A 24,784-nucleotide genomic window follows, 5' to 3' on the forward strand; every position below is an offset into this window, starting at 1 on the left:
CAAAAACCTGTCTTTTTACTTAAGTACCAGGGTATCATGCCATAAAATATTTTTAATACAAATGACTTTGTATTTAATGTGAATTTAATACAAACATTGTAAGTTACAACTTCATTGTACAGAAAGGGAGGAAAGAACATTTACATGATCAAAAAACACTATCAATGACTTTAGTCTAGCCAGAGTTCAAGCACTCTCAAAAACTCCCATTAAAGTCACTGAAGCGGTTTACATTGTGAAAATTCACCAGAGAGCATTCAGCGAGCACGCACTGAACAAAACACTGGTGTTTCAGTGGTGACTCATCTGAACACCTCTGATTGGTCATTGCCTTCATAAGCTCAACACAATCGTGTGTGATTGATTTTAATATGCATTGCTGTAAAAATGCTCTGTGCCAGTCAGCGAACCAATATTTGAATTTCGCAGCTGGTGATGTTTTACTTTTTCCTATTACTGCCACCCACAGGACAAACTCATTGCACCCAAAATTGTTTGGTGTGATACGATCCCCACTCGGTCAAAATATTGTAATCTACGTAATCTACGTAATCTACCCGGAAAGAACAAATTCTAATTTCTGATATTGGCTGGTGGCATTTAATTCTATAACTCGAGACAGTTATGAACTCGGCAGAGAACTTTCTTCCATATGTCTGTGCCTTGTCCATTAATTGTATTGCAGGACAAGTTATCCTTACTTCTTAGCGTGAGAAATACAAGGTGTGACATGTGAGCTGGCTGAAATGCGTGTCTCACAGTGAATGCATGAGATTTGAGAGATGCCTGTGGGCTGCCTTTGCATCAGCAACTGCTGTAACTGGATTCCATTTCCTCCCTGTCGCCAACGTTGAGCAGCATCTCTTACGCAGGGATTGCAGGATTCTTTAAGCGTCATTTCCAGCGTCTTTTTGGCACATTTGTACTCCTCCACAAGGCTTGAAATAGGAAGAGAGAGAGCTCCATTGTCGTACAGCCCTATGCAGCCAAGTAATCTTTGTAGCCCAATCCATTTCCTCAATTCTGTATCACTCACCATCAGCTCCTATATGGAAATTAGCCACATAAGCCGTGACAGCAAACCAAATTGGAAGCACCACAGCTTCAACTTCCCCGGAAGAGCTGTACCATTGATTCTCTAGAGTGCACTGACTGTCTCTTGCCTGAGTTCTTCCACCTGTTTTGAGTCTTTAAGGTCTGAGGTTTACCAACGTCCAAGGCTTTTGATGGGCTTTTCCATGACCGTTGGTATGGGCTCTCCCACTATACAGAACCTGTCATTAGTAAGTTGGCCTTTGATAATGGAGATGCTGCAAGATTTTCCCGGGTTTGATCTCCATTTGTGCACATCTGATGTTTTCCTGGAGCTTATCCAGCAGCCGCTTAGTACATGCTTTAGTCATTGTGATGGTAGTCATATCATCCATGTACACCCTGATTGGAGGGAGCCGCAACCCATTTTTCAAACGTTCCCCTCCAACTACCCAACAGGATGCCCGAATTGTGATCTCTATTGCCATAGTGATTGCCAGAGGAGAGATGGCACAACCTGCCATTATGCCAACCTCCAGCTGCTGCCAGGTGGTGGAACCATCCTGTATGGTAATACAGACCTGAAGATCCCGAAAGTAGGCTTTAATCAACTTTGTATTCTGCTCTGGAACATGGAAGAAATCGAATGCTGCCCACAGCAGCTTATGTGGCACTGTCCCAAAGGCATTGGCAAGGTCTAAGAACACCACATGTAGGTTTTTCTTCTCCTTTTTGGCCATTTGCAACTGGTGCCAAATCATGTTAGCATGTTCCAAACTTCCCGAGAAGTCCCCCTATGCCTGCCTTTTGCACTGAGGTGTCGACAAAGTTGTTGTTCTTCAGGAATGCTGACGGTCTCTGTGCCACAATGCTGAAGAAAATCTTACCTTTCACATTCAGGAGGCTAGTTTGATGAAACTGCACAATCCCTTAATCATCCATCACAATGAGAAAAACCAAAGAATATATTTCTGATGTGCAGCAAAAGATAATTGATCTTCACAAATTGGTGAAGTGGCTTTAAGAAAAGAGCTAGAGCAGTGAAAATTCCCATTTCCACCATCAGGGCAATAATTAAGAATTTCCAACCAACAGAAAATGTTACAAAACTGCTTGGAAGAGTACGTGTGTCTATATCGTCCTAATGTGCGGTGAGAAGGAGAGTTTGAGTGGCTAAAGACTCTACAAGGACCACAGCTGGAGAATTGCAGAGTCTCTGGTTCAGAAAACCTTAAAAAAAATTGTTAAACAGAACCTACATCAACACATGTTGTTTGGGAGGGTTTCAAGAAAAATTCTCCTCGCTCATCCAAAAACAAACTAAAGCATATTCAGTTATCAGACACGACTGGAACTTTAAATGGGACTGGCTTCTGTGATCAGATGAAACTAAAAATGAGCTTTTTAGCAGCAAACACTCAAGATGGGTTTGGTGAACACAGAGAAAAAAAGAAAAGAAAAAGAAATATACTGCTGTATTTTTGATGTTGTGGGCCTATATTTCTGCTGGAGGTCCTGGACATCTTGTTTAGATACATGGCATCATGGGTTCTATCAAATACCAACAGATAAAAAAATCAATAAGTGACTGACTCTGTTAGAAATCTTATAATAATCTTACAATAACCCAAACACAAACCTCAAAAACAACACAGAAATGGGTCACTGAGCTCATAACCAAGCTTCTGCTATAGCCATTCCAGTCCTCTGACCTGAACCCTACCGAAAATGAGTGTGGTGAACTGAAGAGAAGCACCACCAACATGGAGCTGGGAATCTGACGGGTCTGGGGTGATTCTGGATGAAGGAATGGTCTCTGATCTCTTGCCAGGTGTTCTCTAACCTCATCAGGCATTATAGGAGAACATTTAGACCTGTTAAACTGGCTAATGGAGGTTTCAAAAAGTACTGAATAAAATCCAACCATTAATTGTGGCCAATGTGTATTAGAGAAAAACATTTATTTCATAATGATATTTCCCCCCATTTTAAATTCTTATTATCCAATGAAAGGATACATTTCTGTGAATTTTTTTAAATAAAAGACCAAAAGGATTAACAATGCAGATGAATTTTCACAGCCTTCTTTGATCATATTTACCAAGGGGGCCAATATTTTTGGCCACGACTGTACCACACTTTGCTTCATTTAGGGGGTCTTATGTCCATCTGGTGCTCTGGCAGCTGAATTTGTGTCATGTCTTCTGGAATGTAGATTGGCATGAGCCTCTGATTGTCAGAAAAAGTCTTCCTCAGGTGTTCCTCAAGATCCGCTATGGGTACTTTAAGGGTACTGGTTTTCTCTTAGCTAAAGAGACTAATGACAAACTTGTAAAGATCTCTATAGAAGCCAGTCCTGGTTTGCTCCTTCTTCTTTCGTTGCTTTCTCAAGCTTTCTGCTCTTGGTAGCATTGCAAGGCGATGTTTGAGATCACCCTGTAGTACCTCTAGGCCTTTCCTTTTGTGCTTCAGTGGCCTTCTTCCACTGTTTTTTTCAGGCTTCTCCTTTCTTTCACATGTTTGTCAATCTCTTGTTCTCTCCTGGACTTCGGCTAGCCCCCCAGCTCCTTCTGTGACCTCGGCCTCTTGTTTTTCACTCCAAACCTTTGTGCCCCATAGGTGTAGATAATCTCCCCCATCTTCTCCAGTTTCCTTTCTACATCTCCTTTCAGGCCTTCTAGCAGCTGAACGAGATCTGTGTCAATGGTTGCCCACTCATTGTGGCAGGATTTAGGCCAAAGTATCTGAGGTCTCCTTCTATCCATCTTCCTTTCTATTGCTGGCTGTGGCTGGGTGGCTTCTGGGTTATTAAACGGGGGTAAGTTTGTGCCTGGTTAGGCTTTGTCTAGGGTTCTGATACCCTGTGGACTGTGGTGTTTGTCCCACCACTGGGCTTCACCTGACAGATTTGCCCTACCTCTGAGAAAGTATTGGTCAATGCGAGACCCCTCACTAAGCTCTCTCAGGCACTTCTTCCTGCCCTGATGGATATTAAGACCCTTCTCTGATGTTATCTTTGCCCAGCTGCAGATGCATCCCTGTAGTTTTTGTCTTTTCAGTACAGTTGTTCCAACCTCTGTAGTGCTGTTCTCCTGGCTCATTGTCTTCTCCGTTACTAAGTCTGTTATCGTGTGGTCTGCCCATGAGTCATCTTGCGCCATCTCGCAGACTCCAGGGGTATTCTTCTTCTTGTGGTTTTTGTGTGAATTGTGATGTGTTTATCAGCTGTTTGGACTCTCATTCTGACGGCACCCATTCACTGCAGAGGATCCACTGGTGAGCAAGTGATGTAATGCTACATTTATCCATAACTCATCTACATTTTGGGTGGCCTGATGGTGAGTAAATTTTTTAGCAAAATTTCATTGTTAACTATTCCTTTTAAATCCAGAAGATATTACATAGCATCAAGAGAACTGAGTTTATCTTACCAATAAGCATCTAAATTTTCCCTTAAAGCAGCTGTATGTAGTTTTGTGTATTTTTTGCGACTTTGAAGCCCCCTACAGTTAAATGAATGCAATTCACAGTCATAATTACAGTGGTCAGCTGTATACCTGTTCACCATACTTACTCCCAGAACAGACATCTGGGTGGGAGTCATTCACCTTATTATATAAGTGTGTACAATCAGAATGATTTTGTCTCAAATTACTAATGCACATTGATTATTAGCCACCTAAATGGATAATATTTAATCATAAACATTATCAGTCTCTACTCAACCAAAAGTTACAATTTGTGTGCATAAATAAATATCTAAAGCAGTGTATTTCTGAGATGCTTTATTGTGCATTTTGGAAATCCAGTGACACGGACACAGTACAGAATCCTACACCCTATTCTCCCCCATTTCACCTCACAGTAAGCCTATAAAGGAAGAAGTACCTTAATCCTGTTGGCAATCTTAATTTAAACAAAGAGATCAAGAGAAAAACAGAAAGAGAACTAATTGGCTGCATTTTCAACAAAAAAACATGCATTCTGGGTTCTTGGGGGGAAGAAGGGGTGACGTTCACATGGCTAAAAACAGTAAGAGGACATTGAAACATGATCCGCTTTTATTGGTTCACTGTAAGTCAGTTTGTCAGATATCTGTCCATCTTATGTCATGTCTTTGAGAAGAATCATAAAAACAAATATGGAAAGAAACAAATGCTCAATACTTTAACTGTCTTGCTATACATAAATGGAGATCGTCTGCTTAAATATGCAAATGGAAGGTCTTTCTTCTGCATTTTACAGTGTAATTTTTCTCATTTAATCCTTTTCGTATACATGTCCTCTCTCTAAAAAATGTGCTGTTCTAGGGTAAAACTAGGCCCTTCAGGAGCGGCCGTTTGTCAGATCTCATGTAAAATGTCGTATCTGCAGCAGAAGTGAACAAGAGTTGTGATTGGTCCTGAAGAAGGTTTAATCTTCCTCGCTGCCACTAGCAGAATGCTCCTATACAAAAACATTAGAAAAGTAATTAGCATAAGTGAGCAACAACATGAGGGTGAATAACACCACCCTACATCATACTTGCTGAATGAAATCCAATACTTGTTTCTTACTAATGTTGTGCTGCTGATTCCAAAAATATTGCCTGCTTTGCTCAAGCATGTCAGTTTCTCACATAATGTCATTTTTGCTGTCAATTTCTATATGAAGCTATCTCGTATCCCCTTAATCATCAGAACAATTGCCACAAAGACATGATTCATATCTTCCACCTAGCCAGATTACAACTATTTGTTCAATTCTCAGACAATTTTCACATGTGTGCGATGGATTTAAAAAAATAAAAATTTGAACTCAGCATTAAAATTATGCAACATTAAGCATTTTTTGCAAATTAGCTCAATTTTTTTCAAGATGCAGGGCTGTGTAATTAACCGTTTCCTTTTTTTTCTATGTGCTTTTCCTTCTAGTTCCACATTAATTATTCATGAGTACCTCTTCCTGGTCCTCCTCACTTTCCTCGTCACTAATAACGGGTTTAGGGCGCCAACTGCGTCCGGTTCGGCGTCTTCCCTTTCCTCTCTCCACCTTTTCCTTTCGACTCAGCTTTATCTTCACCTTCACTGAACGAGCTAAAACACATAGACACACGTGTATATGCATATATGTTGGACTCAATTTAAATTTGAGTTGCACATGCCAGATACTCTGCTCAGATAATAGCTGCATTTCACAAAATATTGTCATTACAGTGTCAGTATCATCATCAGTACTCACATTCAGACTCTGATCCTTCATCTGCCTCGTCCTCTTCCTCCTCACTCTCTTCTCCCTCGCTCTCTTCCTCTTTCTCGATCTTCTGCCGCACACTGGTGAACACAGACTGCAGCACAATAGAGTCCTCGTAGATCTGAAATATAAGATCATGATCTTAATCTGAATCAGCCAAATGAAGTACGACCCCAACAAAAAGCACTTAAATAAAACTGAAAACATAAAAATTAATACTAATTAACAAATTAATCAAATATAAATAAAACAAATATTACCTGTGATCCCTCTAGGTTGAAGGTCTGAGCGTTCTGACAGAGAAGCATGACATCTTTCTCCAGGTCATTCAGAGTGCGGTACTTATGACTTCTAATGCGTTCCTGTACAGACAGGAGTACATGATTAATACTAGTATTATTAGATTGATAATAGCCCCAATTTACTTAAAATATAATCATAATCATAACAAAAACAGCTCAGAGATACACCTTTATTATAAGTGTGCAGATCATTAGCGTGTGTGTGTTTTTGACATACATTGTCAAAATGTATGTTTGACAAACCTTGATCTTCCTGAAGTCCACAGGTTTGCGAATGAGTTCGTAATATTCTGGTAGCTCTTTACGAGATGGCAACTGAATAAACACATTACTCAGTTGTCTTCCATTGCTGTTATGAAATACAGTGACAAAAAGAAAAGAGATTAGTAAAAACATATGACTCCTAAATGTTAATCTAATCTACATTAATTAAAGCATAAAATAACACTATAAGCCTGGGACCATTTTGGTAAGACGGTGTTTGTCTAGCCCTTGTATTATGTTCAAAATCTGTTTTGGTCAAAATAACACTAAATAGATTTAAAAAATCACATTATAAAAAGGGAGGTCTGGTAAAAACAGTAAACCCTTTTTTTTTTTTACTTTTTTCCCCACAAACTGCAACTTTTCTAAACAGAATTGTAACTATTTTTGAACTATTTTTTAAAATGGGTCAAAACTGTTCATGTTAAAAAAAAAAAAAAAAAAATCATTGCTGTGGATCAAATTGAGCTGCAACATAAGAGCTACAGAGAACATGACTGAAGCGACTAACCCATCCTTGTATTTAATTACTGCATCCACAATCTTCTTCATTTTCTTGGTGAGTGTGGGAGGGTTGGGCGAGAGTTTTTCAGCAGGAGGACGACCTCGTTTCTTTTGCTTCTTACTGTCGTCATCTTTATCTCTGCTCCGCCCACTGGAGCTGGGCGTGGCCGGGCCTGGAAGGTCGAGGTCACGGTCCCGCTTCCTTTTCCGGGTTGTTTTCTTGTAGCGCACCTCTTCTTCAATCTCATCAAGGGTGCCTTCCTCGATGGCCTGAGAACCAGTAAAATACATCAATATGCCTTGCTTTTTATAACCAAAGGTTCAATATAATGCAGTCGTGATTTCACATTCACCTTCAGCCACTGTTTCTCTGTGAGGGAGTCACTGTAGTCCACTTCTTTTCTTTGACGGGAGCCCCGGCCAAACATCTTCTCCTCTTCTTCTTCGCAGGTGAGCCTTTCCACCTCTGCATCGTCCTTCATGATCCAGGTGGGCAGCTCATCCTCCTCCATCAGCCGGGGTTTGCGTTTCGGGTTACGTGCGTCTTCACGGCGACGGTCGAGATCCATGCGCTGGATGAAAGGAAAAGAAAAATTAGGAACTCATTAAGAGAAAATCAGGAGTCAAACAAAACAAAAAGTGTTCATTTAACCAAAGTTAAACAAGTAGTGTTACTAACCATGAAGTGATCGAACTCTTCCTCGCTTCTAGCAATCATCTGATTAACAGTCTCATCATCTGGCACTTCATCTTCCTCCTGAGATACGAGAGCGAATGTGAACTATAGAAAACGGAGGCTGTTGAAAGGGCACTAAAATTGTCAAACATAAACGTGTGTCCGTACCTCATCTTGCTCTTCATGCTCCAGGATGGCCTGCAGGAAAGCTTTGCGCTCGTGGCTGGACGACTTCTGGTCGAACATACCGGCCTGGATGACCTTCTGGTCCACGTTCAGCTTGTATTTGGCAGCGGCCAGGATCTTCTCCTCCACGCTGTTCACGGTGCACAGACGCAGCACACGCACCTCGTTCTGCTGCCCGATACGATGGGCGCGATCCTGGGCCTGCAGATCCTATGAAATAAAAAAAATAACAGATCAGAAACAAAAAAATATATATAAAAAACAGATAAATAGGCCTAAACGAGAAACATATTTACTTAAAAAATAAATTAAGAGTAGTATATATATTTAAGAGTAGCCTAGTATGCAGAGTTTCAGTTCATTTTTGAGATATATATATATAAAAAACAGATAAATAGGCCTAAACGAGAAACATATTTACTTAAAAAATAAATTAAGAGTAGCCTAGTATGCAGAGTTTCAGTTCATTTTTGAGCTGCATGATAGAAAACCCAAGACGGCAGAAAGCGGCATTCTATTTTTCTCTAGGTCTATTTTACAAAAGCACAAAGATTTGTTTTAATGTGAATGTACACAAATAAAAGCAAACCTTTTACAATTCCGATTTTCTTTATGACTAAAAGGAGTAGTTGCTTCCATTGTTAGAAGGAAACATTTCAAGTGATTGCGCCAGTGCCACATTGCTACCTTGACAATGCAGCCTGTTCATTATCATAAAAAAATAGTCAGTCAAACATATGGAAAAAAAACACTTCTCAGTTTAAATATGTACAATCTGTGCCGTTCAGTGTTATCACCGTACCGCTGTGATGTTATGCAAAACATTTTGTTTTATGTGGATATTGGAACGCGAGTGAAGTACATATTAAATAATATTTTGGCATGCAAATATGGAAACATTTGAACATTGTCGAATGAGAAAACGTTGGTTTCAGTGTCATTTTAACCTAAATGAATTTGTTTTGGCTTGTCGTTTATATAGCTATAGCTTCTTATGTTTTTAATTCTTGTTCTTTTCTAAATACTGTTAAATTGAAAGGATTTGTTGTGGAGTGAGGAGAACTAAAATAGCCAAGCTATGTTTACAGTGTTTATTATAATGTTTGTTAACATTTCGCATCGGCATTAGGCCTATTTCTGAATGAAATAACCTAATAAAATGCAACAAGTTTTTTTTTTTTTTATATGTGTAGCGTAGGCTATTTTACTTTTAAAATATTTTGATATAAATTACTGGAAAAAAAAATAATAAATGACTTTTTAAACTGTTTAACTGAGTAAATTAATCGGTCAAAATTCTTACAGTTGGTTAATGGTAGACCAGTTAAAATGAGCATCCTAATAAGGTTCAATTTGTAAAAACTAGCAATGAAAAATATTAGAATTTAGGATGATGTTAATTCTACATATACTAATCCAGTTTAAACATTTAAAGTTGGAAAATAAGCATTAGTATATGATGAATAAACATCAATTAACAATGTTTATAAAACATCCAATTATATATTTTATTCTACAGTGATTCAAAGATTCTATTCTACAATGATTCTATACTAAAGATTCAATTCTGCATTTAATGTGTTATAAAAATGGCTTATAAAATCAACATTCAATTATATATTCTATTCTAAAATGTTCCTAAAAATTCTACAGTACGAATCCATTTAAAATAATTCTAAAGATTCTATTGTACAGTGATAATATTCAAATTATTCTAAATATTCTATTCCACATAGATTCTATACTAAAGACTCAATTCTGCAATGAATCCATTCTAAAAATTACTTTTAAATTAACGTTAAATTGTATAATGATTCTAAAGATTCTGTTCCACAATCATTCTGTACTAAAGCTTCTATTCGACAATGAATCTATTCAAAAGATTCTTTACTAATGATACTATTATATACTTAATGTAAGCTATTATGAAAACTATTCTGTCTACAACATTAAGCTACTATAATAACTTTTGTCACATCAGGAGTTTCCCCTATTGTTAAATACAGCTATATTTAAAGGGACAGTATTGTACCTGGTGAGGGTTCCAGTCGCTGTCAAAGATGATAACAGTGTCGGCAGACTGCAGGTTCAGCCCCAGACCTCCTGCTCTGGTGCTCAGCAAGAAGATAAAGTAGTCAAAGGACGGATCGTTAAAGTTCTTCAGCAACATGCCACGATCCTCAGCCTTAGTGGTTCCTACAAAGACACCAAAAAAACATTTTTAGCACGATTAAACCTTTTGTGATTCATAGATTTAAATAAACTCTTTATCCGAGAACTTTCAAATAAAAACAAACGGCAGAGAAAGTCATCGATTGCCAGCATATGCAAAAACTTCTTCCTAAAACTCCTTGAACTCTGGTTCAAGTGGCTCACCGTCCAAGCGCAGGTATTTGAAGCTGCGGTAGGTGAAGTAGTCTTCCATGATGGTCATGAGCGTGGTCATCTGACAGAAGAGCAGCACTTTGTGGTTGGTGGCGCGGAGCTTCGGTAGGATACGGTCCAGCAGCTCAAACTTACCAGAGGCACGGTACAATTCAAGTCTAAAGAGAAGGATACAGTATACGATAAATCACAGACAAAACCAATGAGAATGCAAAGTTTAAATATTTTCCATTACCAGGAAGTGTTCTACGTACCCCTGAACAACGCCTGAAGTGAAGCCCAAATGCTCAGAGAAAGATTCCTGCAAAACAGAGCGCATCAAACAAGGTGCCATAAACCTAGCAGATAAATGCAAAGATATAAATGACCTTGTATGAGGAATATATAAACCAAATGATCACCTCAATGTGCTGGAACATGTAAGGGTGGTTACAAATCTTCCTCAGCTGCATAATAGTGTTCATTAGAGTCTTAGTGCCTCCTTTACCCTGTAACAAACATGAAAGTAGATATATGAGGCATTCAGAAACACACACACTGAACGTCCTCACATATTCTTGAAGTGAATCACGTCTTCTCTCACCTTCTTGTCTTTCTCAGAGCCATCAGTGAGCAGCACTCCTTTAGCCTGCATGTGTCTATACAGCACTCTCTGCAGAGCCGACATGTCGCACTTGATCACATATTCCACCTGAACGCACGAAAACAGAGATAGACTGATTTACACTTCAATGTAAAAATAAGGGGAAAAAAGCAAATGGTAAAAGTGTGATGTAATTTCTGTAGCAAATATGGCCATCAGTTCTTTTTCAACGAATCAATTCAGAACCGACTCGTTTGTATGTGGCATCAAGTCTCCGTGGCAACTCACATGTATCAAAAGGTTTTACTAAAATTATACAATACTGGTTTGTCTTTTTTTGGGAAGGGAAAAAGTAACAGTTTGTTGCACAAAAACATTTGAACTTCATATTTAAAAAAATACTGTTTCCACAAAAATATTAAGCAGTACAAATGTTTTCAACACTGATGTTTCTTGAGCAACAAATCAGATAAAAAACAGATAAATATTACTGTATTTTTATATTGGTGCATATAAACATTCAAAACAATATTTACATGTTCTGTATTACTAATTAAAAAAATGGAAAATATGCCTTGAATATTGCAGATTTTAATTTTATTTCTTGCACTTTTAATACTATTTGATACTTCCTTTGCTTGAAGAGGGAGGAAAAGTAAAATAATTTTAAATTCATTAATTTTATTTCACCCTAAAATCTCTCACAAAAAAAACTATACAAAAAAAAAAACACATATAAAATATACAAAAACGAAAAAAAAAAACTTTTTTTTTCTCAAAACATTCAACAATAAAAAAACAAACCTTCTCTGGCAGTTGGGCCTCCACTTCCTTCTTGAGTCTCCTGAGCAGGAAGGGGCGGAGCACTTTGTGCAGACGACGGATGATCAGAATGGTCTCCTCTTCGTTCAGGTCCACCTTTAGAACACGACAGGAAGTAGTTTAAATGCTAAGTTTATAGAACCAGATTACACAAAAACAGAATTTCAATCTATTGTATCCTGTCTAAATGTACTAGTACATCTACTAAAAGTTTTTATACCTTCTCTCCGGTCATGGCGAATGGTGCGTTGAACCACTGCTCAAAGGTGCTGCAGCTCTTGAAGATGGTGGGCAGCAGGAAGTTGAGCAGCGCCCACAGTTCAGGCAGCTTGTTCTGCAGCGGCGTGCCGGTGAGCAGCAGACGCCGAGGTGCCAGGTAGTGTGTGTTCAACACCTGAGTCAGTTTACAGTGGTGATTCTTCATACGGTGACCTTCATCCACTATCATGTACTTCCAACGGAGCTGAAAGAGACAGAAGCATCAGAAACTGAACAAGAAGTTTGTAGTCAAAAAGCTTATTAAATTTTTTTACATGTATAATGATTGTAAAAGAACTTTGTGAGATCACAATGAACTAAGATTGACAGCTTTTTAGTGACTTTTTTCCAGGGGACCCCTATTTTAACATTCAAAATTTGTATCCACACACATTAAATAATAAATAAACAAACAGTTACGTTTTTAATAAATGCAACAACAGCGGAAATATTAAAATAATGACATTAGCAATAATGGCCGGATTTAAAAAAAAAAAAATGGTTGGGTGATTACAACATAACATGTCATCTAATAACATGTATTACATGTTACAATTAAGTTTTGACAAAAAAAAAAAAAAAAAAAAAAAAAGTAGTGTTATTAAATGATAAATCTTACATTTCAGGCTTTGAACCATTTTTAAGAAACGGGATACGAGTCAAATGATGAAGGATAGGTATTTTACCTGCTCTGTTAATAATTCCAGATACTTTATTTTCCGAATTGTTTCGATTTTTTTGAACGCACATTAGCTTTTCCATCAACCAGTAAAATGTTTCCATTGGTTTGAACAAAGACGGAATAAAAATGTAAATCCACTTTCTGACAGCAGGTGGCGCTTATGAAACAGCAGAAATAGAGTAACTGTTGTACACACAGCAGCGCTGCCCTTATAAACACTGCTATATTAGTCATTACATGGAGGGAAAGATGAAAAGAAAATGCCATTGAAACTTGTGAAGTTCTTTTCAGAGATGCATTAAAATAATTAATTCATACTTTAATCCATATCATTTCCCTTTGTAAAACCTTTCACTGACTTCCTTTATTTTCACACAAAACAAAACCTACATGAGAGTGTTTCTAACTTGCTAAATGCTGGAGAGTGTTTAGGTTTTCAAATAGTGCTTTCAACGATAACATGGCTACACTAAATGTCAGCAATTTTTTCGTCAAACTGTAACCGTTTCATCCCTATTTGTAACCCTCAATCTAGAGTAAACTTGGCAACCCTCTTGTAAATCTTAAGCGACCAGGTTGGGAACCACTAGGCTAGAGAACCCTCAGTAATTTAATTCTGCAACCGGAACTGAGCAGGTTTGTACCTTGGCCAGCACTTGCTTGTCTTTGATGATGTACTCGTAAGTGGTGATCAGCACGTTGAACTTGCCGCTGCGCAAAATGGGAAGAAATGCGCGGCGAGCAGCAGGAGAGCCCTGAGATGAAAACGAGCAAAGAAAATGAGTTATTAATCCTGTAATATCCTTCAGTTACTTGCATCATTGTTAACATGTATTATTAAGCATTAGTTTATGGAAAACCTGTTGAATTTGCCAAACCTGTTTTTTGACATTTCATTAATTTGTTTACTACATGAATGAATCTGATAATCACCTTATAAGAAACTTTCACCACAGATGGAGCCCACTTATCAAACTCATACACCCAGTTCGACAGAGTCCTGTTAGGAAAACAAATCATTACAAGTACATATCACTGTAATTATTGGTGTTGAAATATTACCAAATGTAATAAATCAATAATACAAAATGACAACAGGAAGATGGTTTAACCGTAAATCAGTTACAGGCAGATATACACTGTAGAGTAAGGCTGCATGATCTATCCAAATAAAACCGATCACAATCAGTTTAGAGAGGGTATCAAATCATGAAGGCTGCGACTGAAATAAGCATTGTGTGTTTCAGACTGAAGTACGGCACAGTGTTTGTCTGCATGCTTGAAGCTCATGATAGTGTTTCTGTGTCTCGATTGACAGTAAATGAATGAAAACGTTCTGAAATACAGTAGCATGAGCTGCACGTGTAATTGAATACCCATTCTGCTGAAATAAAATTTGATGGTTTAATGTTTAAAACCGGATCATTTAAAATGTAAATAGTATTGTAATTTTACAGTTTTTTATATACTAATTTTTTTTATTTTATAGTATAATATTAGTGTTACAATACATTTCTTATTTTAATATTTAATAATAATCAAAATAACTATTGTTATTATTTTTTGTCATATTGAATGGGTCAAAAACTGTTGAAATATGGCCTGTGTAGGGATTTTTCTGTTTACTTCATGGTTACTGAAATAGGTTTAAATTGGTCTTGTAATGTTTTTGTGAATCATCCGTTTTGGGCTGAAACATGCAGTTGTACTCACCAACACTTGTGAAATGATTAATTCTTTCCAAATATAGCTATTTATGTCATCTACTAAAAAAATCTGTAGTTTTTCATACTGTATGTATGAAACGCAGAAAGCAAAATAGCACACAATGTCAGTTTTTCCAGTATCATGCAGCTCTAGAGTAGAGAGAGTGAAAGTGACTCACGAGAGGGGGACGATGATGAGGAAGGGTCCGTTGAGCCGTTTGTACTCCATGAGGTAGGTGATGAGTGCAATGGTCTGGATGGTTTTTCCCAAACCCATTTCATCAGCCAGAATGCCATTCAAGTTATTGTTATACAGAGACACCAGCCACTCCAGACCTTTGATCTGCAGACGGGACAGACGCAATAACTTCAGCATGCCATTTAACAAATCTGATCAGTTCACTAAAGACTTTGAGGTGTATTTGCAATTTGTTTGGTCTGTAAGGTGCATCTGTACCTGGTACTGTTTGAGCTGTCCATTTATTAACAGGCTTGACTGTCTCTCCACCCTCTCTGTGACTGCGTGAGCCACGGCGTAGTACGACTGCAGGCCCCTAACGAACGCGGCATTACCGTATTCATCGTCAACATCCTGCTTGGCATGTCTATGAAAGACATCATGGATATTATTACAAACACCATAACAACAGAACAGCATTCCAAAAAGAAACGATCTCATTTGAATGTAGTAAAAAAAGCACAGCTCTAATTCAGTAACGTACTCAATGATGTGACGGACGTCCACCTCAGACACATCCTCACTGTCTGGATCTGGAATTATCTTCTTCTCCTCTGATGAAGATTGAGAGGGCTGAGACTGCTCCTCCTCCTCATCCTTTACAGAAAAAAATTTATAAATACAATAGTACATTAATACACTAAAATGTAAAGATATTGAGACATGATTCAATTCATTAAATTATTCATTTTTATCAATACATAAAATGAATGGAAGTTATGAAATGTATAAATGCAGACAACTACCAGACAACCACATAAAAAAAAAAAAAAAACCCCGCAATGACATAATAATAATATAATGTAATATAATAGAGGTTATGAAACAAATGTATAAAAGTAAAACTACCAGACAAGCACAATTATAATAGATTTCTCAGATTTGGTAATTGAAAAAAATAATAATTGTGATTATAAATAAAAAAAAAAATAATTTAATTGGAGGTTATGAAATATATAAATGCAAAACTAACGGACAACCACCTAAAAAAAAAATATATATATATAATTACATAAAAAATAAAATAAAATAGAGGTTATGCAATGTATATATGTAAAACTACTAGACAAGCACATAAATAATAGTTTTGTTTTGTTTTTCAATTTTTGTAATTCTGTAATTTGTGATTAAGCATAAAATTAATTCAACAAATGGAAGTTATGAAATGTATAAACGTAAAAGTACTAGATAATTTTATAATTATATCTAATGTGCATGTAATTAATAGAAAGTGGTAAATGTAACGCGCATACACTACATGGTTCATACATTTCAAATCACGAATGGCTTTCTGATATCAGGCTACTGTATTTGACACAAGTATCAGAATCTTAACATGTGCATGAAGACAAACATTTGTTATCTGTATCAGGTCATGAATGCAGTATATTATGGTAAACTAGCCATTAATCTTATTCTGATGATGGCCTACATTCTGACATCATGGCCATGAACACACAAACAAGAGTTTTCTCTTGTAAAGCCCTTGCGGAAAGTACAGAGTGTTGCTCAAGAGATGCTGAACAAAAACACAGATATGAGAGCTGAAGAACTGCCATACTTCCTCCTCCTCTGAGCCGCTATCTTCACTATCAGACCGCGGGGCCACCTCGTACCTACACAAAATGAACAAAATAGCATTTAAACACTTTCTATTGTGCTGCTTTAGACATATGTAAACAATAAATACAGCATATTAAGTGTTTATTAGTGTTGCGACGGTGAGGAAATATTCCCACCAGTTAATCGACATGTGACAACACCGGTAATACCGGTATCAACGGAGGTGGGGGTAGTTTTCCCTCTTTTCCTTCTGTTTTTTTAATAGCTTGTAAAATTTTACTTTCACTTTCAAATTAGCAACAATTTGGCATCAAGCAGTTGTTTGTTTTTAGTTCGTTTGAGTTTTCCCTCTTTACTTCGTTTTAAAATAGCTTAAAAGCGCAATGCGCATTTCACTTTCTCTTTTAAATTAGCACCAATTTGGCTTCCAATATCACCTTAGATTGACAGCAGAAGTCAACAGGCTTTTCAAAATCCAAAATATTTTTAAAACAGGCGCTCTTGCATGTCGTTTTGAAACTCTTCTGCCGTCGTGTTGTCTGTCTCGCCTCACTCTTCTTGTTAGCTTCTCTTCATGCGACTGTCGCTGCATTGAGCAGTCGCATTCAGTTTTAATTGTAGTGTCTGTTCTCTAACTGAACAAAATAATTTTTATTACTATAAAAAAAATCTAAATGGCGGTGGGGGCAGTGCCTCGGTAGGAAAGCGACATAACCAGTGCGGCTTCACATCGGTAAAACCGACAACACTGTCTATCGCAGCAACCCTAGTGTTTAAGATGTGCTACTCCAAACGTTTTCAGTAGTAGATACTCAAGTCCTGAGAAATATCACATTTTGACAGAATGAGATCCCCAAAGTGTCTCTCACTCACCCTGGATTCACCTCCAGCCAGGCATCCAGCTGTCCAGCTTTAGGAGCATCCATGCCAGTGAGGATCTTCCCACTGTCTATGTGAATCACCTTCACCGGTAGATCACTCATTTGACTGGTCTCATCCAGAGGCTACAGTAGAAAACAAAAACACAGCTGTATTAGATTAGTCCCAACTGTGTTTTGGCTAACAAATGCCCTTGATTTTTCAATTATATATTGATGTAAACACATACATATTTACATATATGCACACATTATTGTATATATATATATATATATATATATATATATATATATATATAAACATATATATAACTATAATTTTATACAATTCCCTGATATTTCACGGTGACGCCCTAATATTAGAATATGCATACACTTAACAGCGTTTCTCAAATACAATTCCACCATGTTCAAGATGATATCTGGGTAACACTTTATAATAATACTAATTATTATTAGTAGTAATTTTAAGTACTTCACAAACCATTTATGTTAATATACTATTCATTAATAATCACAGTCTATAAAGGTCACATATTTGTTCTTTGTTTGTTGTGTAGACTTCTACTATTTACACATCTATTTATTTTCATCTATTAATTATTTGTTCTTGTTTTTGCAGCACCCAATCTAATGTTGAGACTATTCATTATTGGTAAATGTTTACTAATCATTCATTACCGGTAATCAACCCTTAAACCTACCCATCTCTAAACAAACCCGTATCACACCTCAATAGCAGAAAAAGTGTTGTGCATTAACAAAAGCGTTTAATCATTTGTAAAACATCTGTTAAATCTGAATATATACACATTAACTAATGAGCCATTAAACATTATATAATGCTTGTTAATGATTTATTAATGAAAGTTATTATAAAGTGTTACCGGTATCTGCAATTGGTTATGGGACATACCCAAAATTGCTGAAATTGTACTCAAAACTCACTTACCAAAATTAACAATTATTTTGAATAAACTAAAGCATTAATTGCCACAAGAGATTCATTAGCGCAAATGCCAAGCCAAGCTAATTGCAAAAAGCCAAACATAGCTAAATATACTTTAAGATCTCACCTCTCCATCTGGACCTAGAGCAAGAGCTCCACTCTCAGCATTCTCTGGCTTCTGGGAGGAGAAATGCATACAGAAAGATCTCACACACTACTGGATAAACAACTGAGAACAACCCCAATTAAATTCCATTTCAGAAATTCTTTCTAATCCAGTAAATCTCTGCACCTTCTTTTTCTTCTTCTTCTTCTTGTCTTTGAGGGCCTGGACAGCTTTGTGAGCTCTGACGAGCTCGGTGAGGTTGGCCACATACTCGTCCGTCTGCTGCAGCAAGTAAGCCAGACGTTTGTCCTTCTTCTGATCGATCAGCTTCCTGTAACCCTCTTCATCTTCAGCCTGAAAGAAACACAATTTTTTTTTTTTTTTTTTACATTTGTTCAGAAAAACAGGTCCACCAGTTTAAATTGTCTTTATTTGTCCGGTAAAAACAACAAGTGTGTGCATCTCACCATCAGCCTCCTCATTCTCTCCTTCTCGATACGCTCATTCTCCTTCTTCTGCTCTCTCTCAGTGTTGGCGTGGTACGTGGCTATGGCTTTGGTCACCTTCTGGATCTTTGCGGTGATGGAGCGATGAAATTCCTTGAAGTCCTTTGCATGCTGCAGGATGCTGTTGAGATACTCCTACAGACACAAAACAGAACAGGCGGTTCCGTCACAAACAATCTTTTGTCATTTCTGAATCAGTTTTAGGGGGTGAAGCACACACTCAGCATGATTTCAATCAAGAAGCAGCAAGAACGGTCCAGTACCTGGTGTTTCTGACGGCGCTTGCGTTCCTGCTCGATCTTCTGCTGTTTCTCCAGTTTCTCTGTGATACGAGCCTCACGCAGGGACTGTCTCTTGCTGCGCTTGTAGGCCTTGCCGTTGAGCGCTGTCTCTAGGGCCGTGTCCCGCCTCATACACACTACGACCTCCTGGCGGAGCTGTGTTAAGATGGACAACATGGGTCAAAAACCACTAAAATGTAACAGGACTGTGCTGAAGTCAATTACGACCACCATCCAGAGCATTTTGCATTATAATTTGTTATATGCAATTATCCATAATCCACGATTGTTTAAAAACAGCTGATGATCAGACCTGTCCTCCAAAAGGAGGTGGAAAATGTCTGTCATACCTGTCTCTGAAAGTTCAGGAGCCTAAGTGCCTTGAGCTCAATATTGGCTTTGGTCCTCAAGTCTCCAGCCAGAGAGCCTGGAAGGTTCTCCAGCTCCTGAATACGATGAGCAATACGAGCCTGTAACCTGACAGATTGAAACAACAATATCAAATGTTGGTGAAGCCAGTTAAAAAGGTAGGTTTTCCAGGATTTGAAGAGTGCGTTTACGCTAAAACATCAATATTTGCCATTTCTTTTCCTCATCTCACCTGTACTCTCTCTCCTGGAGGATCTCCACTGGGTCCAGACCCCGGGGTTTCTGGATGGGTGTGATGCGGTTCTGTTTCTGATGAAGCACCATGGGCGGCTGCGTCGGTTGTCCTGGAGATTGGGTCTGAGGGGGCATGACGGGCGAGGCAGCGGGAGGAACTGAAGGTGGTGCTGGAGACGGGCGGCCCGTGGGCTGAGGAGGTATCAGCTTCTGTGGTGCACTTGCAGGGGCGGCAGCATTCACCATGGGCCCTAGGATTAGAAAGACATGGTAAATATGTGTCTCTGAGATACGACTGTCTCTTCAGGTTCATAGAATGCAATATGAAGGCTAAATTTTGAATTGATAATTGGTAGTGCCTGTGGATAATTTTCATAATTTACTGACCTTCAGGCCAAGATTTAGGTGGTCCATTGGTGGGTTGTCCCTGCAGGCCTGGAGGAACACCAGAAGGTCCTGGAAGCGGCATGTTTGGTCCAACCATTCCTGTAACATATAATATAAATTATAATTATATTTTTGGACAGTTTAGGAGATTTTCTTCATTTTGAAAGATTGAAGCAAATTTAAAATGATTAAAATACTATATTAAAATATTTTGTTTAGACTTTATATTTTATGGTGTACTTGTTACAGTGTTACTGTACATTTAAAGACTGAGTAATATTGATTAAATATGTGTGCTTAATGTGCAGGAAATTATGAAAATAATGCAATTAAAAAATATATCCCCAAAATATATGGTGCTTATTTCTACATTTTGGAGAGCTTTGAATTTATTACTCACCATGTGGTCTATTGTAGTTGGGTCCCCCAGGTACGGGGCCTCCTGGTCCAGGTGGTCCTGCTCCTTGTCCTGAGGCAGGGGGCATGTTGGGCATCCCCTGCTGCATGCCTGGCATGGGCCGTTTTCCCTGCACCGCCATCTGTAGGTGGTCAGGTAGAGCTTGCCCGCGTGCCAGCATCTTATAGGCCATGATTTGTGCCCGCAGTTGGTGAAGCTGGTTTTGGTTAAAAGGAGTGGGCCCACCGGCTCCACCAGGTCCACCTGCATTTGGAGGTCCTCCGCTGGGTCCTGAAACTGCAACTCCACCGGCACCAACGCTGCGGTTCTGCTGACCCATGACCTGTGGGTCACCGCCCTCCATGGCACCAGAACCAGCAGGCATCATGGGGCCAGACGGAGGGCCGTTAGCAGGTACCGGACTGGGGGCATGTTCAGAACCACCCAGAGGAGAGGGGTAACCTATAAATAAATTATGACATAGACTATTTGATTTTTACATTTTCAGAAGAAATTTCAAAAAAAAAAAAAAAAAAAAACAACCATGTTGCCAAGCACTGAATGCTTTCCAATGCATTGCTAATGTAACTGTTAATGCAACATGTTAAGTGAACGTCGCTTGATTGTGCCATCCCAAAGAAGCACAAAGTCACTTTTACAGACTTTTAAATTAAATGTTCCCTCCTGGTGGAATGACCTGCCCAACTCAATCCGAGCAGCTGAGTCCTTAGCCATCTTCAAGAATCGGCTTAAAACACATCTCTTCCATCTTTATTTGACCCTCTAACTTTTTGACTCACTATTCTAATTCTATTCTTAAAAAAACAGAATCTAAACTACCTTTCTAATCTTTTTGTATTCTATCTATTTTCTTTTCATTTATTATACAATTATAAAAAAGACCTCTAACACTAGCTTGCTCTATTCTTTTTCTATTCTATCTGTTTTCTTTTTATTTATTATATTATTTAAAAGCCCTTGCTACATATACTGTGTTTAGGCTAACTGAGACTTGTTATAGCACTTATATATCATTGCTCTTTTGTTGTTTTTGATTGCTTCCATTGTCCTCATTTGTAAGTCGCTTTGGATAAAAGCGTCTGCTAAATGACTAAATGTAATGTAAATGTAATGCATTCTGAATTTAAGGTGTCATTTATGTCCATGGCACAATGCAGGATGGGTTACACTGCAAAATTTAATACTTAGGGGTTTGATACTTAGAGTATGATCAATACATTTAGTGAAGGCAAAGGTTGCACAAAATCGGAGAGGAAAAAAAACTGTAGTACATCATGAAGTAAAAAAAAAAATCTAATCATGAAAGATTTATAGTGTAGTATACCAAATCCTACAAAACAAGGTCTAATTTTGTGAATGAAAATGAAAATTCACTAGTTGTTCCAGTTGTTTTACAGAACTGTGCAAACAACAAACATTCATTTCTGTTGCTTGCATCTCTTTAAACGCATCCTACTTTTATATTTGTTTCTTTTTCTGTCATGACTTTGTGGTTTTACAACAGCTGTGGGTCTTTCTGTTTCAAAAGGGTAACCCTGTTCACCCAACATTTCTCTCTCTATGAAAAAAACAAGCGTGCGAGCGGCCCCAGCGGAGGAACAAAGCAATGCACATCAAAGGGAAATGTGAGCAAACAGGTTGGATGGCTTTTCTATACTCAGTCTAAACCGTTTAGCAGTGAGCGTGCAATCTGTGCTCCATATAACAGACACAGAGCTCACAAAACATCTGCTTATCTTATATTTCACACGTGCGCATGTGTATGATAAAATACAGCTAGAAGTAGAGAAGGACATATATAGAAAGACAGACAGAATGATAGAAAGAATGACAGACAGAATGACAGAAACAGTGATAGAACAGAGAGAGCACCAGACAAAAAGAAGACAGACAGACAGAATGATAGACAGAACAACAGAATGACAGACAGATACAAAGAACAATAAATAGGCAGAATGATAGACAGACAAGTAGAATGGTATAGATAGAAAGAGAGTGCGAGCAAAAGACAGATACAAAGAAACAGACAGGCAGAATAATAGAACAACAGACAGACAGAAAAAATAGACAAATAAACCAACAAAAAAAGCAATAGAGTGGCAGAAAGAGCTACAGAGAAACAAAGACAGAAAGAGTGACAGAGATACAGAAAGATACAAAGAGGTAGAAAGATAGATAGACAGAAAGATGGAAGAATGAGAAAAAAAAAGTCACAGACAGAACAAAAAGAGCTACAGATACAAAGAAACAGATAAGTAGAATGACAGACAGACAGATAGAAAGTACAATAGAAAGAGTGATAGAGGAACAGACAGATACAAAGACACATAGATGGAACAACAGACAGATAGAACGACAGATACAGAACAATAGATAAAAAGAATGATAGACAGAACAACAAAGAGCAACAAATACAAAGAAACAGACAGGCAAAGATTCCCAAAATTAACTATAGTTGCAAGTACTGTCATTACCAATAGAGTTTAATGGAACGTACCACCGTAGTTAGCTAACTATGCTTTCAAGAAACACACCCCAGAACAACAGAAGATAGACAGAAAGAAGGATAGAGCCACAGACAGACACAAACAGGTAGAACGACAGATAGAGAGACAGAAAGAGTGATAGAGAGGCAGAAAAAGTGAGAGCACCAGAAAGAGTGACAGCCAGATATAAATAAATGTAGGTTGGAGGATTGACAGATAGATACCTTGAGAGTGTTGGTCCAGAGGACTGGGTGGAGGCCCCATGCCACTGTGCCCACCCGGTCTCATGCCCATAGCCTTCATTTGAGCGTAGCGTTGATCTTCAGGAATGACTTTCTCATGCATGCCTTCCATGGGTCAAATCAATACAAAATAAAGAATGACTCAATGAAACCATCCAAACAACAGAAACGAAACACATGCCACAAAACCACAATGAATCCGACACATATTGATAAAACTAGGGCTGGGCAATATAGCTTAAAAAAATTATCACGATAAAATGCTTCATATCATTCTTTTATAACTTTTCTTAAACAAATAGTAGAAAACAGTTTAAGTTTAACCACTGTATTTCTAATTCACCCAATTTATTAAGACAAACAACAACTTATTTTAGTTTTAACAGTCAGACACAAAATAAAATGGAAACATATCTCCCCTCTTATATTTTATATGCAGATTAAATAAGCGTTAAGGAAACATTTGGCCTGTCTGCTGAGGCCACAGGAGGGCGCACTGAGCAAAATAATGCACCTCATTAAACGGTTTATTCAAAGCTATGAAACAACAGCTGTCTATAAAACAAAAAGTGCATACCGTCGAACTAATATTTATAAATCAAATATAATTTCGTAAATTGTATAAATAATTATGAACAAAACAGCATCATGTATTTATGCTTAGCTTAATACAAATATACAAAGCGCTGATCATACGATTGCATTTAAAATGCAGTGGAATGGAATAAATCCTCCAAAAATTCTCAAGAAATGTTTTCTAAAAGTTGAACCTTTTTAACTTTACATGGCTTTCTATTCATCTCTTGAGCGAGACGCGAGTGCAGCAGTCAGAGTTTTGTGTAATACCTATACATCGTAATATGCGTGAATGGCTTGGTTTCAGTTTTAACCAAACCAATATCTTCTCTGCATTGAGCTTCTATATTTCTCTAATATTCTGAATGAAAAACGCAGCAGCGGTGCATCTTGTGGGTTCAACTGGATAGATTAACAAAAACATTAAAAAGCAACACTGACACTTACATCATCACTGCATCTCGCGCGCCACTGATAATGCTCCCTAATGAACACCTAAAATTCAAATACATCAATTTTGCATTCCAGTGCAAATCTTTATTTTAAATTCGACTAATATTCCTTTTTGGATTCACAGTCTCCTCGTCGCAGGCAGGCAGGGCACTCATTTCAGCATGTGTTTGTGTGTTCTGTTGGCTATCTGCTTGTCACTCATAAAGTGTGAAACTATCGTGCGATAAATCATTTGTTTTCGTTATTGATGATGGCGTACCGTCGATAAATATCGATACCGTTTTATCGCCTAGGCCTAGATAAAACCTGGCAGTACCTTGTGCAACTGGAGCATGTTGTCCTGGGGGTAACCTGAGGGGCCCTGTGGAGGTAGTGGATGTCCTGAGGAGGGGGGCCCAGGGCTGGGGCCCATCATTCCATGGGCAGAGCCAGGTGAGGGTCCAGGACTAGGCCCTAACATGGCCCC

The 24,784-nt window shown here is 38.1% G+C and overlaps 1 protein-coding gene across 2 annotated transcripts in view; it reads right to left on the reverse strand.

Moving 5' to 3' along the window:
• Positions 1-4,802: 4,802 nt before the first annotated feature.
• Positions 4,803-24,784, reverse strand: part of smarca4a (SWI/SNF related, matrix associated, actin dependent regulator of chromatin, subfamily a, member 4a) — a 22,339-nt gene continuing 2,357 nt past the window's right edge. Inside the window, exons 2-34 of one of the 2 annotated variants that reach the window (XM_042729722.1) lie at positions 24,635-24,784; positions 23,272-23,404; positions 20,544-21,002; positions 20,144-20,242; positions 19,755-20,007; positions 19,504-19,630; positions 19,136-19,309; positions 18,834-19,007; positions 18,553-18,720; positions 18,388-18,438; positions 17,307-17,437; positions 16,432-16,486; positions 15,355-15,467; positions 15,090-15,237; positions 14,812-14,975; positions 13,860-13,926; positions 13,571-13,681; positions 12,207-12,449; positions 11,969-12,082; positions 11,165-11,272; positions 10,983-11,069; positions 10,836-10,882; positions 10,573-10,739; positions 10,229-10,392; positions 8,179-8,406; positions 8,014-8,091; positions 7,688-7,906; positions 7,342-7,604; positions 6,810-6,915; positions 6,525-6,626; positions 6,253-6,385; positions 5,971-6,107; positions 4,803-5,478 (exon numbers count right to left, since the gene is read on the reverse strand). The exon at positions 24,635-24,784 is cut by the window's right edge and continues 137 nt beyond it. In XM_042729722.1, the coding sequence (XP_042585656.1) occupies positions 5,446-5,478; positions 5,971-6,107; positions 6,253-6,385; positions 6,525-6,626; positions 6,810-6,915; positions 7,342-7,604; positions 7,688-7,906; positions 8,014-8,091; positions 8,179-8,406; positions 10,229-10,392; positions 10,573-10,739; positions 10,836-10,882; positions 10,983-11,069; positions 11,165-11,272; positions 11,969-12,082; positions 12,207-12,449; positions 13,571-13,681; positions 13,860-13,926; positions 14,812-14,975; positions 15,090-15,237; positions 15,355-15,467; positions 16,432-16,486; positions 17,307-17,437; positions 18,388-18,438; positions 18,553-18,720; positions 18,834-19,007; positions 19,136-19,309; positions 19,504-19,630; positions 19,755-20,007; positions 20,144-20,242; positions 20,544-21,002; positions 23,272-23,404; positions 24,635-24,784 (4,806 nt within the window). In that variant the 3' untranslated portion in view covers positions 4,803-5,445. Of the gene's footprint in view, positions 5,479-5,970; positions 6,108-6,252; positions 6,386-6,524; positions 6,627-6,809; positions 6,916-7,341; positions 7,605-7,687; positions 7,907-8,013; positions 8,116-8,178; positions 8,407-10,228; positions 10,393-10,572; positions 10,740-10,835; positions 10,883-10,982; positions 11,070-11,164; positions 11,273-11,968; positions 12,083-12,206; positions 12,450-13,570; positions 13,682-13,859; positions 13,927-14,811; positions 14,976-15,089; positions 15,238-15,354; positions 15,468-16,431; positions 16,487-17,306; positions 17,438-18,387; positions 18,439-18,552; positions 18,721-18,833; positions 19,008-19,135; positions 19,310-19,503; positions 19,631-19,754; positions 20,008-20,143; positions 20,243-20,543; positions 21,003-23,271; positions 23,405-24,634 lie in introns of both variants that reach the window. The other variant, XM_042729717.1, reaches the window with a different exon arrangement.

Source organism: Cyprinus carpio, chromosome A3 (assembly GCF_018340385.1).
Source record: "Cyprinus carpio isolate SPL01 chromosome A3, ASM1834038v1, whole genome shotgun sequence".
Classification (NCBI taxonomy): domain Eukaryota; kingdom Metazoa; phylum Chordata; class Actinopteri; order Cypriniformes; family Cyprinidae; genus Cyprinus; species Cyprinus carpio.